General features: G+C 48.2%; 1 protein-coding gene across 1 annotated transcript in view; it reads right to left on the reverse strand.

The window, feature by feature from the left end:
• Nucleotides 1–7,142: 7,142 nt before the first annotated feature.
• Nucleotides 7,143–14,163, reverse strand: part of PCMTD2 (protein-L-isoaspartate (D-aspartate) O-methyltransferase domain containing 2) — a 26,144-nt gene continuing 19,123 nt past the window's right edge. The window contains 3 exon segments of the mRNA XM_028499379.1: nucleotides 7,143–8,493; nucleotides 11,543–11,673; nucleotides 13,209–13,380. Coding sequence (XP_028355180.1) covers nucleotides 8,115–8,493; nucleotides 11,543–11,673; nucleotides 13,209–13,380 — 682 coding nt within the window. The 3' untranslated portion in view covers nucleotides 7,143–8,114.

Raw genomic sequence — 14,163 nt, forward strand, 5'->3', positions numbered from 1 at the left:
AAAGCACATGAAAGCTGCTCAACATTGCCTAAGATTCAGTTGGCCAAAAAGGGCGTACAGGTGTAAATCCATACGCCCCTGTGCCAACCAAACATGCCGGAAATACAAATCAACACTACAAAGATGTATCGCTTTGCCCAGTCAGAATAGCCATCCTCACAAAATGTAAAAACAAGAAATGGAGGAGAGGACGTGGAGAAAAGGGAACCCTGCTACGCTGATGGTGGGAATGTCAATTGCTAACAGCCACGATGGGGAAGGGTATGATGTTTCCTAAAAATTCTAAAAAAACAGAGTTACAGGGACTTCCTGGTGGCGCAGACGTTAAGAATCCAACTGCCAAGGCAGAGGACACGGGTTCGTAGCCCTAGTCGGGAAAGATAACACATGCCGCGGAGCAACTAAGCCCGTGTGCCACAACTACTGAGCCTGTGCTCTAGAGCCCGTGAGCCACAACTACGGAGCCCGTGTGCCACAACTACTGAAGCCTGACGCCTAAAGCCAGTGCTCCGCAAGAAGAGAAGCCACTGCAATGAGAAGCCCGCGCACTTCAATGAAGAGTAGCCCCAACTTCCTGCAAACAGAGAAACCCCACGCGCAATAATGAAGACCCAACACAGGCAAAATTAATTACCTAATTAATTAAAAACAATAGAGTTACAGAGCATACAGCACTACCACTCCTGGGTGTACATCCCGGGATAACCATAAATAGATAGGACACAGGAACGTCAACTATTAGTGCAGCACTTTTGCAGGATCCTCGACTTGGAAACAATATAAATGTCCTTGGAAGGAAAAAATGGATAAAGAAGATAATGGTACTCATGTACAATGGAACAGTACTCAGCCATGAAATCAATGCAATAAGGCCAGTTGCAGCAACTCGGGCGGACTTAGATACGATCATTCTAAGTGACAAAAGTCACACACAAAAAGACACTTAGCATAAGATATCATTTATAGGCGGAATCTAAAAATGGCTACACATGAACTAAATTACAAAACAGAAACAGGGTCACACATTTAGAAAACACACTTATGGCTGCTAAAGGGGAAAGGTGGGGGTGGGGTGAGACATAAACCAGAGGGTTGAAATGAACACAGATACCGTTCCAAAGACCAAATAGGTAATCGACAAGACCTACTCTATAGCTCAAGAACTGGACTCGGTGAGACATAAACCAGAGGGTTGAAATGAACACAGATACCGTTCCAAAGACCAAATAGGTAATCGACAAGACCTACTCTATAGCTCAAAGAACTGGACTCGGCACACTCTAGTCACGAGAAAAGAATATATCCGACTGGTAAGAATCTTAAAAGAATCTATGGCTGTCTCTCTGTAAGTGAAACAAGCGGATGTGCAGCAGCAAGAAAGACAGCATGGAAAATCACCTTTACCCCATTATAAAAATAAATTTAAAAAACAAAAAAAAAAACCAAAAAAAAGACACAGAAAGAAAATGTTACAAAATGCGTTCAGGGGCTGTGATGCAACCTGGATTGACCACATCTAGACCCACAGCTGCATGGGCCCTAAGGCTGGACACTCGTGGGGCTGAGAGGCATGGTGAGGATAAGGCAGCAAATGCAGCCCCTTTCGAGTAATACTGTCTGGTCCCCATTCCACGGATCCCAAATCTCCAAATGCAGGGGACCCTTCGTACAGCTAAAACATGCATGGGACACCCTGACGATGGTACACCGTCGCATCGGGAAGAGTCTGGGAAAGGCACCTCATCTCCCCATCTCCTGGGGCTCGGGCTCCCCCCTCCAGCCTCTTTCCGAACAATCTCCCCACTAGGGGAAGTCGGCACCATCAACATCCTGTTTCACACACTTTGGAATTTGTCCGCCAGATGAACTGGAAGGTGGGGAAGAATGAGACACGACGCCTAGGTGTTTGGAGAGGCACGTGCCACTCTAATTTCCAAAGAGGAAGAGGAAGTGACGAAAGGCTCAGCTAGCCTTCGGAACTAGAACAGGGCTTGAAGCAATCCTGCTGTATGGTGGCCAGTGCCCAAAGAAACAAGTTGCAAAGTGGCGCTCAGGGGCACTGCAATTCACAATCGTGCAGGATTGTAAATGATACCTAACCTAACGTGGAAAAATGCCTTGAGGTAAGTCACGAAAGAGGACTTGAAAGCAAGGCAGAATTGCGGGAACAGAATTTCAAGAGGGAAATTGGTCTCGCCTCGAAAGCACATGGAAAGGGGCAGAACTTCTTCAACGATGCCGTTGGCCAAAAAGGGCGTATGCGTTTTTCCTGAATCTATTCAGGAAAAACGCATACGCCCTTTTTGGCAAACCAAGCAGGCGCACCATGCAAATCAACACTACAAGCAGGTATCACTTCTCATCAGTCCGAAGGGCCATCCTCACAGAGTGTAAAAACCAGAAGTGAAGGATTCAGCATGGAGAAAAGGGAGCCTTTTTACGTTGATCTCGTGGGAAGGTAAATTGCCAACGGCACTCTGGAGAAGTGTATTCTGTCTCCTAAAAAAATCTAAGAAACAAAGCTACAGAGCATACGGCACTTCCACTCATGGGCGTGTATCTTGGGAAAACCAAAACTCGACAGGACACAGGCACCACAACGTTTAGTTTAGTTAGTCTGTTTACAAGAGCCTCGACTTGGATACAACCGAAATCTCCTCGGAAGGAAAACATGGATAAAGAAGATGTGATACTTATATACAATGAAATATTACTCAGCCATGAAATCAATGAAATAAGGCCAGTTCCGGCAACTCGGGTGGACTTAGGAACGATCATTCTAAGTGACATAAGTCAGACAGAAAAAAGAGACTTATCCTCAGCTATCAGTTATATGCGGAATAGCAAAATTGCTACACATGAACTAAATGTCAGAACAGACACAGAATCACACATTTAGAAAACACACATATGACTGCTAGGGTGCAAAGGTCGGTCGAGATGAGGCATAAACCAGGAGTTTGAAACGAGCACAGACACCGTTCCATAGACCCAACAGGCAATCAGCAAGGCTTTACTCTAAAGCTCAAAGGACTGGACTCAGCACACTACACACCGGACCCTGACCCTGACCCTGACCCTACCCTAACAACCCTGACCCGTACCCTAACTTATAGGTGGCATCCAAACATGGATACAAATGAACAAACTTACAAAACACCAACAGCGACACATATTTAGAAAACACAGCTGCGGCTACGAAAGGGGAAAGGTGGGGTGGAGGGAGGCACAGACCAGGAGGTTGAAATTAGCATACACACCCTTCATGGACAATATAGGTAATCGACAAGGACCTAGTGTATAGCACATAGAACTCGACACATTGAAATCTCCGGAAGAGAATACATAAGACTGCTAAGAATACGGAAAAAAATATGTAGATGTTTCTCTTTATGTGAACCAAGTGGATGTACACCAGAAAGGGACACAGCATTGTAAATCGGCTATAACCCACTATATAAAAATGATAAATTACAAAGAGAGAAACTCTTAGTAAATTCTTTCAGCCGCGGTGACCCAACCTGGAGTCACATGACGTAGACCCAGAGCTGGCTAAGGGCCTAAGGCTGGACGCTCCTGGCGCTGAGAGACACCGGGTGAGGATGTGCCAGCAAATGCAGCCCCATCGCAGTGGTACTGCCTGGTCCCCACTCCATGGGGCCCATATCTCCAGGTGCAGGGGAGCCAACCTACAGCTAACCCTGAACCTCTAACCTAGATCCTTTCATTCTGATCCCTCAAAACCTCATCCTCTTAATGGACCTTCTAATACTGTCCCTAAGCCTCTAACCCTGACCCTGACCCTGACCCTACCTTCTCACCCTGAGCACTGAGCCTGAATTTTTTTTAATGAAATGTACAAGTCTTTTATTTTATTTTTTTACTATTTATGACTGTGTTGGGTCTGCACTGCTACACGGAGGCTTTCTCTAGCTGCAGCCGAGCAGGGGCTGCTCTTCGTTGCGGTGCGCAGGCTTTCACCGCAGTGGCTTCTCTCGTTGCGGAGCATGGCCTCCAGGCGCGCGGACTTCAGTAGTTGCAGCATGCAGCCTTAGTAGTTGTGACACGTGGGCCCTGGAGCACGCAGGCTTCAGTGGTTGCGGCGCGTGGGCTCAGTAGTTGTGGCTCGTGGGCTCTAGAGCGCAGGCTCAGTAGTTGTGGCGCACGGGCTTAGTCGCTCCGCGGCACGTGGGATCTTCCCGGCCCAGGGTTCGAACCCGCGTCCCCTGCATTGGCAGGTGGATCCTCAACCACTGCGCCACCAGGGAAGTCCCTGAGCCTGAATTTCAATCCTTAATCCTGACCCTCTGAACTCTGAACCACACACTACCCCCTAACCCGAACCTCTGACCTGACCATGATCCTACACCACCTTTAACTCTAACTATAGGCTCGTATCGGAACGGACTAAAAATTTGAACCCTACTCCAACCCCCTGAAGTCGCATGAAGAGGCAGGTAACTCAGATACACTCATGCCTCACCTCTTCCCTACCTCCAATCTCCTTTCCCCACACCTACGACCACCTTGCTTCCTTATCCCATAAGTATCTCAAGCCCCTTGCCTCTGGGGAGGTGGATTTGATATCATCACGTGGCTGCCCTGCAACCTGGGCATCTAGCATTTGGCCTGCTGCGTGACAAACGAGCCTGGTTCCAAACACCGTGAGTCCCCAAGCCTTAAGGCAGGGAGGCTTCTATAAAACACATCCTGCTGAAATAACTCCCAGAGACAGGCAGGATTAACCATGTGACAAAGTCCAGCAAACAAGGGCTCTGTGCTCGCCGTGGGAAGACAACCGTCCCTGCGGAGCCCGCCACACGCCTCCCACCACTCACTCAGCTCCTGACTGCAGCGGCCCCCCGGCTTTGCTCTCGCCGCCCCAAACTGTGCTCTAACGTGCTTACAGGAAAACGGCCTGTTGAAGTAAAAGCAGCATGGGCTGTCTGTAACATACTCTGCCACCAGAAAGGGCACCCTCACCCAACCGTGCTGGTACCCTGATCTCAGACTTCCAGCCTCCAGAACTGTGAGAAATACACTTTCATTGTCTATACACCACCTAAAATACCCAACTGGTGTTTTGTTACAGCAGCCCAGATGGATTAAAACCACCAGCAACGGTGTTCAGGAAAAACTGGAATTTTAAATGAAAAAGAAAAAAAAAAAAGCTCATTTACAATAGCACCTCAATACTTTTTAACTCTGGACCACGACCCTCTGACCCTGACACTAAATCCTGACCCTGGCCCTGGCCGGACCCCAACGCCAACCCTGAACCCTCATCCTCACCCCCTGCTGCCCCACAAGATGTGATGCCATAACCCAACATCTTTCATTTAACATTTTCACGACATGGGGAAATCGCGCCAAAAAACTAACCAGACTCTCTCCAGACGCCTATGCTCTCATGTAGCCAGACTTTGTCTATTCCAACTTCCTGTGTTTAATCACATATCATGCCTCCCCTGGGTGTGCTAGACTGGTACAGAATTCAGCAATAATACAAACAGTGAAAGAAAGCACATGATTCTCATGTTTTAAAGTTTATTTGAAAACATTTTTGAAAAAAAAATGTAGCCAAGAATTTTAATTCCACACAGGAAAACAGAAGCAGTGCCAAGAAGGCTAAAGTGTCTTAACTACCTTTATTGGTATCTCTTGTATATCAGTTCATTAAAACCTTTGTTTCATATTTCTTGCATTAATCCCCTGAAAGTTCCAGATGGGCAAAAACATTTTTAAATACACAGCTGATTTCTACATTATATACTTAATATTTATGAATTTGTTCTTTGTTTTGCACATGTCTATGGCTGTACTACTTTCAAGACGAAAGTCACATATAAAAATACAGACTACTCAAAACATAAAAGTCAGCCATTGTCCAGAATGTGGTCTACAATAGAGAGCTTGCAGACAACACAGACTATATATATATTTCATCTGTTTGAAAACAGAAAGTAGTGTCTCAGACTGACCCTGGAGAAAGGTGCTGACACACAGGGAAAACTCCCTGATGATTCTCCTTTATGTTTATTAGATAGATCAATACCAAATTATTTCACATATATTACATTCAATATCTATCTATATATTTTGTAACCAAATTCTGGCTTAAAAGTCACAAACCGGGCTTCCCCGGTGGCGCAGTGGTTGCGCGTCCGCCTGCCGATGCAGGGGAACCGGGTTCGCGCCCCGGTCCGGGAGGATCCCACGTGCCGCGGAGCGGCCGGGCCCGTGAGCCATGGCCGCTGAGCCTGCGCGTCCGGAGCCTGTGCTCCGCAACGGGAGGGGCCGCAGCAGAGGGAGGCCCGCGTACCACAAGAAAAAAAAAAAAAAAAGTCACAAACCAACATGTAAATACAAAATGTTAGGAAAGGTTTAACAAATACAGGGGAAAACATGTCTTATGCATCGTAAAGAGTTTTTACAATCTAGCATAAAGGCAAACGTGGTTGAAAAAAAAGGAAATCCATATACAATTACAGAAAAAAATTTAGTCAAGCCACCTAATATAAAATATTTCGGATATCATGCCCAAAAATGTCCACGTGTTGCAGAGGTCTCTACAAATCAATTAGAATAACGTCAACAAGATCTGCAAACTGAAGTCTTAGCAAGTAAACGTGACTCATGCTTTTCTCTCTGAGAGAATGAGGCTCGACTTTCAGTTAAATAGGCAGGTAAACACAACGATGAAGAAACCCTTCTTTACAATGGCTTAACTGTACCAATTTAGGGCAATATACACGCTTTCCCAGCTGTGTGTGCACACACTGTTCTGCGATCAAATGACTCAGTTACTTTAAAAAAGCATAAATGGCAAAACAAAATAACCAGAACTCAGAGAAGCTGGTAAAACCACAAAGACACTGAAATCCAGCAACACCCGAGAGGCTAAGAGATAAAATTAATCATAAAATCTGGATGATTAATCCTCCATCAGCACTCTGATTTGGGATTTAGTGTTAACATTTTATACTAGCCTTGGGTTAAAACCGAAAAGTCTGAAAAGAACCAATGTTTTGGAAGAAGCAGAGTCACTTGTAAACATCCTGCCACCTAACTAAAAGGACGGCCTCTTCTTCTAGACCCATGACTTGATAAGACAGGAAGCTCTCGACACACAGCGCTGGAAAAGATGGATTCCACAAGTCAAACTTGAGTGAAACTGTTCTAATGCAATGTACTAAACACACGTTTGTTCTTAGGAAAAATTACAAAACTAACAAATACTTTTCTCCAGAATTATAAAACATAAAATCTATGAATCAGTACTGTAATGTGATTACAGAAAAACAGCCAACTGAAAAAAAACAAAACAAAACAAAACAACCCCCAGGCCGTCTACATCATCCCCAATCCATTTCCTGCAGCCAGTACTTCCCGCCTGCTCTGAGGACTGAGCCCTGGACGCTGTATTTAAAGTTGAGTCAACAGTACTCTCTGTCTCTGGGGCAAAAGTAATGGAGCTCATGACTTACACACAACACTTGTTTCATTCTTCACGACTTTCTTCGAGGGGATTACTCAATGTTGGTTCTTTTAAAGGTACCAAAAGGTGTCAGAAAAAAATTCCTTGAGTTCTTTTGCAGTTCCGCAAAGACATCTGGCAATTTGATACGTTCATTCCTCTCCCCATCACAATTTTTCTTTTTTAAAATTACAACTGACAACTCACGTAAGATGTAATTAATTTACTTAAGAGAGGGCTTTTCAATCAAGTATCCACGTTCCAGATAACTAAAAGATTTAGTTAAATCTTTTTAATTAATCTTTTAATAAATCTTTTAATTACTCAGTGCCAGTAATTAAGGGGTTGATAACATAAAATTACATAAACTTGCACACAGGCATGTCCCACTCAGAAAAGATTTTATACACTTACCAACTTGAGCGTTTTGTCTCACCTTTTGTAAGAGACACAGGTTGATTTCAACTTCAGTTTTCCTTTCTGGTGCAGACACGTGTGCCTTGCGTAAGAAACGCTCTCCCGGCCACCTCCACTTGCAGACCTCAGCATTTCCCGAGCGTGTGAAGACAACCCCTCCTCCAGGAGACTCTCGCCCTTTTGAGCCAACACTGCTGTGTCACTGTTCTCTGTAACAGACTCACTGTTCTCTGTAATAGAGCAGGAAATGCTTCAGGGGACCCGGCAGAGGAAGGCCCGGGACCTCCTCACGCAGGAAGCTCACCGGGGGCCCTGGCGCGGTGTCCGGCGGGGCTGTCGCCTCCTCTTCTTGCCGCTCCTCTTCCAGGTCTCCGCAGCTGGTGTCATCAGAGGGGTTGGAGACCCGACTGGCAAACACCTCTTTGTCCAAAAAGACAATCGTTTCCATTCGGCGGCGGCGAACTCTCCTTCGTTTAAACCTGGGAGTGTTCTTCAGCCCGTTCCCGTTTCTGTTCACAGCTTCCCGGCGGATGACCTTCTGAAGGGTGCCCCGGATGGCAACGCGCGCCGGGTCCTGGAGGCTGCGAACCGCCGGGGTGCTGTGCGGAGAGCGAGACTGTCAGCCGCACCCTCGTGACACCACAAGGCCTGGACACCTGAGAAAATTCTAACCACATTTGCATTTACTGGCGTATTTACAAGCACATCACAAGAATAGGACAGTGTTGTAGGCAAATGTTAATTATACTCTAATTTGCATTCATATGGTATCTTTCAAAAGATATTTTCAGGGCTTCCCCGGTGGCGCAGTGGTTGAGAGTCCGCCCGCCGACGCGGGGGACGCGGGTTCGCGCCCCGGTCCGGGAGGATCCCGCGTGCCGCGGAGCGGCCGGGTCCGTGAGCCGTGGCCGCCGGGCCTGCGCGTCCGGAGCCTGCGCTCCGCAACGGGAGGGGCCGCAGCGGAGAGAGGCCCGCGTACCGCAAAAAAAAAAAAAAAAAAAAAAGATATTTTCAAATGCACTGACCTTTAAATCAGATAAGAAAAGGAAGCAGTACTGCTTGGCTAATCAATCAATGGAAGAATAAGAACCAGGGTTACAGCGTTTGGTTCTTGGACAACCGGCTTCATTTCCCTGTTTGCCGTGTTCAGTGAGGCACTGTCTCATCCAGTAGAAATACAGTGACCACACGGCTCTACAACTCTTTCATCTGTTTTAATATTTTCACAGTATTTTGGAAATTTAAGAATTTGTTCCTTTTTTATTAAAGTAGAGAAAAAGCAGTTCCAAAACATTTTTAAGAACAAAAATCCCAAAGCACATCAAGGAAAAATAAAATCTGGCAATTAAAGCTCAATTTAGGCAAATGTGTAGGCAATACACACATGGCAATATAAGGGCTCTTCTGAGGGCAAGAGAAGCATTAGGGGTCAGTCAGCGTCACTTCTCACCCCCCTGAACCTAACTGCTCCAAAACATAACCACCCAAACTATCCGGAGGGCTCCTCTGTTGCCCACATCTCTTACCAGAACCACAGGGGCCCGAGCAGAAGCTGCTCGGCGTCCAATGCCCCGAAGGCGCCCCGGGCTCGCAGCACCCTCCTCCCCTTCGCCAGGACACGGGGCCCGGCACTCACCCACGCCTCACACCCCCGCCGCGGCGTCCTGCTCCCCCGCCACTGCACTGGCTGTTGCCTCCTTCTCAGACCTCCCAAGGGCCAGCTCTGGCCTCTCCAGCTCACCCCGAGGTGCCATCGGTGGGGGCCACCTCATCCCCTGGCCTCCTCCTCTTCCACCCAGCCTGGCGACCTCCTCTCTGCTTATGCCTATTTGTCCTTGGTCTGACATCCATCCCACGGCCTCAAACAACACAGAGCAGCCAAAGGCTCCCCGGGTTCTAATCCAGTCCTGCTAGGGTCAGGGCCCCCTGCAGACCCACCTCCATAACATGCCGGCCACCTCAGGCCCACATCCTTCCTCAGAAAGGCCCTACATGCCTCCTGAGTCCCTGCCACTGCACAGCCCCGTGTCTTAGCTTCAGTCTTTATCTCTTGCCCGGAAGATCCCAGCGGCCTCCGGACCAGCTCAGCCTGCAGTCTGGTCGCTCAGCCGTCCATCCGAGAGCTGACCCCACCCCCTGTGCAGCAAACGGCCACGTCCTCACGGCCTCGGCGTGCACCGCCCTCATCGACGTGACTCTACCCGTCTAAGAGCCTCCGGTCCGGGAGATAAAACTACAAGCTCACTTCAGGGGCCCCAAACAGCATCGACGCTGTTCACTGCGCCACGTTTGCTGTGAAGCCCTGGCCTCAAAACCCACATCTCGGGGCGCCCTCCACGTCTTCATGATGCTTACCCAGGCAAGATCAAGACACTTGTCGTAGATCCCACCTGTGACCTCACCTTCTGAAACTCTGCAGGGGCTCTGGAAGGCGGTGCCCTCCCCGCCCGCGGGCAGTGCCTGCCTACCCATTCCAGTGGGATTTTCAGGGAGCGCACGTTTGACAAATTCACCCTCCCCTGACCGCCAGGGAATCCAGAATACAGAGGTGCCACATCTTCTATTTAGAGTTTTTTTGGGGGGGTAGTTTTTTATTTTTTGGCCGCGTCGGGTCTTCGTTGCCGCGCACGGGCTTTTCTCTAGTTGCGGCGAGCGGGGGCTACTCTTCATCGCGGTGCGCGGGCTTCTCATTGAGGTGGCTTCTCTTATTACAGAGCACAGGCTCTAGGCACGCGGGCTCAGCAGTTGTGGCTCACGGGCCCTAGAGCACAGGCTCAGTAGTTGTGGCGCACGGGCTTAGTTGCTCCGTGGCATGTGGGATCTTCCCGGGCCAGGGCTTGAACCCGTGTCCCCTGCATTGGCAGGCGGGTTCCTAACCACTGTGCCACCAGGAAGTCCCCACATCTTCTATTTAAAACATGGGACGGACTCTACCACCTACATGATAAACTCGGGTCTAACCCACCTGCCCGCCTCATGCTCCCACGACCCCCACTCTGGCGAGCTCCTCTCTGCTTATGCCTATTAATCCTTGGTTTGACATCCATCCCGTGGCTTCAAATAACACAGAGCAGCCAAAGGCTGCTAACCCTCACCCTGGATGTCCCCAGCGTATGTCCCCCGCACACCAGGGACGTCCAGCTCACGGCCAATGTGCCTCTGCTCATGCTTCTCTTCCCTTTTCTTTCTTTCTAGGGAGTTCCTTTTCATCCTTGAATATCAAGCACAAACATCCTAAAGTAACCCAAAAGAGGCTAAAAGCAGACTATAATTTTTTGAGTGATTTTTTTTAAAATCACTTGTAAAACTTTAAAGGCTTCAATGGGTGGAAAAGTGCTCTTTAACGTTAAAAGGTTTCTTATGAATTTTATTTCTCTTCAAATTCTAACGAGAGTAAAAAGATCTAAAAAGTAAGTAAGAGGGCTTCCCTGGTGGTGCAGTGGTTGGGAGCCCGCCTGCCGACGCAGGGGACGCGGGTTCGCGCCCCGGTCCGGGAAGATACCACATGCCGCGGAGCGGCCGGGCCCGTGAGCCGTGGCCGCTGAGCCCGCGCGTCCGGAGCCTGTGCCCCGCAACGGGAGAGGCCACGGCGGTGAGAGGCCCGCGTACCGCAAAAAAAAAAAAAAAAGTAAGTCAGACTCTTCATACTTACGTAACTGGACAAGTCTTGATTTTCCTGACTCTGATCACTGGCAGGGCTGGATCAGTGGAGCAAAAGAAACAGCCAGAATCTTTTTGGTTTCCCAAGCAGAAGGACCAGTACGAGTTATCTTAGTCAACTATCCAAAGACAAAAACGAGAATATTCAAAAGATTTGACTACTGGTAGTATCTATTTAACTATCATCATTCCTATACACAACCTAAAAAAACACAGACGCTAATAATGAAAAAACCTGACAACATGGGCCTCTAATGCGATGTGACAAGAATTACACATAACTTAATGATATTCTTGCAAATATACTCAAGCTTCTAATACAGAAAATATATATAATAGGGAAAGAAGTTAGCGGGTAACAAGAGGAAACCATCAGAGAAGGGATGTGGGGATTCTGATGAGACAAGCTTCTTGGACTCTACAAAGAAAGTCCGTGTGGCGGGGGAAACGTAAGGAGATGGGGAGATTCTCAAGTACAAGTCGTTAGAGACCCTCACAACCAGCTGCGATGCTTCAGCCTAGACTGAGTCCTGGGCTGTGGTTTCTGGAGGGTGGGAACTGGAAAAAGACCATCTTGCCCCCCGCCCCGAACAGCAGCAGAAACCTCTCTAAGGCAAATGACCTGACTTCTTCAACAAATAAATTGCAAGAAAGAAGGAAAACTTAGAGATTAACAACACGGAAGAGATAATCCGCCAAGTGCGGTGCGCAGCCCTAAACGGAGCCTCATTCAAGGAAGCTGTTCAGGGCTTCCCTGGTGGCGCAGTGGTTGGGAGTCCGCCTGCCGATGCAGGGGACGCGGGTTCGCGCCCCGGTCCGGGAGGATCCCACGTGCCGCGGAGCGGCTGGGCCCGTGGCCGCTGGGCCTGCCCGTCTGGAGCCTGTGCCCCGCGACGGGAGAGGCCACAACAGTGAGAGGCCCGCGTACCACCAAAAAAAAAAAAAAAAAAAAAAAAGAATCACACGCTAACAGTCATTAGGGATTGTGAATAGTTTTTCTTAATGTTCATGTCTTCTGGATTTTCTAAAATAAATAATTACTTTTCGAACAAAATGAATTTAATGCTAATATTTTAAAACTGAAGAAAATTTCACCAAAACACACAATCTCCTAACATTTATCATTTCTGTTTTTCCTAGCTGTTTGTGACGGAGAGGTTGCTCATTTATTACAATCTGTTTTCCCAATGAAACACAGTATCTAAAACATACCGAAACATGCATAGCCAAGGAGACCTGGACAAGATTCCCTCTAAGCAAGGGATTCTGTAAAGTACCCGCCACCATGGAATTTAACGATTAGACTGGCTACCAAACTAGAATTACTCTGATAATTTTTTTTATGTGTACAGCAATTCCAATACTAGAAAAAGCATAAAAGAATAGCTAAGGGGGGGCGGGGGGAGGAGGGGGAGAGGACAGAAAAGAGGAGGAGGGGAGGGAGGGAGGCAGCTCAGCCTTCCAGTGCAGGCTCTGGGATGCCCGCCTGGGTCAGGACCTGGCCCACCTTGGCTGTCTCTACGGCCTGCCTCCTCATCAGTGACATGGAGGGCACGGTTACCAGAGTTACGAAGGGAAGTGCGTGTCGACTGCCCGGAACCGACCCTGGCAGACAGCTAAGTGCGCAAAACGGTCGGTTACGAGCGGGCCTGACCTTCTCTTCCAGCGGCATGACCAGGACGCCCCCGACTTTGAGACGGCCCCTCACGTACTCCTCGTGCTCCTCCCGCACGCCTGCCCCGCAGTACACCCGGTCATACTGAGCGCGACCTGGAGAGATCTCCAGGCAGTTGCCAGTAACGAAGGAGGGCTCACAGAAGTCAAACCTGAAGCGAAAAATGTTTTCCACAGCTAAATATATCGCATTATAACAACTCTACCTGGTACATCTACGCTAAACACGGGTATGTTTTCATTGCACAATCCCACAGCAACATAGCAAAATTAGAGGCAGAAGCTGGACGCCAGACTTCAGAAAGAATTATGCTAGTAATAATCAGAACCCCAGAAATTCCAAACAAAATATTATGAAAGTCAGTATCATAAGCGCAATCCAAGCTTAAATCACCCAAGCTCCAAGCATCACTATTTGCTGTTTTTATTATCTTATATCTTTATTATCTTATTCAAGATCTATTAACCGAGTAAAAAGAGGGAAAATTATACTTGGTTTTCCTAAAAATTTTAATCCCTAAAATAAGAACTTTAACGCTTTGTTTTAAAATGCAAGAGCTAGCTACATGGTGCCATTTAAAGACAAATGTGGGACTTGCCTGGTGGTCCAGTGGTTAAGATTCCATGCTCCCAACGCAGGGGACCCGGGTTTGATCCCTGGTCAGGGAACTAAGGTCCCACATTCCGCAACTAAGCCCACGCACCACAACTAGAGAAGCCCGCACGCCGCAACTAGAAAGCCTGCACAGCCTAAATAAACAAATAAATTTAAAATAAAGACGGGCTTCCCTGGTGGCGCAGTGGTTGAGAGTCCACCTGCCGACGCAGGGGACACGGGTTCATGCCCCGGTCCGGGAAGATCCCACATGCCGCGGAGCGGCTGGGCCCGTGAGCCATGGCCGCTGAGCCGGCGCGTCCGGAGCCTGCGCTCCGCA

The sequence above is a fragment of the Physeter macrocephalus genome, chromosome 14 (assembly GCF_002837175.3).
Source record: "Physeter macrocephalus isolate SW-GA chromosome 14, ASM283717v5, whole genome shotgun sequence".
Classification (NCBI taxonomy): Eukaryota; Metazoa; Chordata; class Mammalia; order Artiodactyla; family Physeteridae; genus Physeter; species Physeter macrocephalus.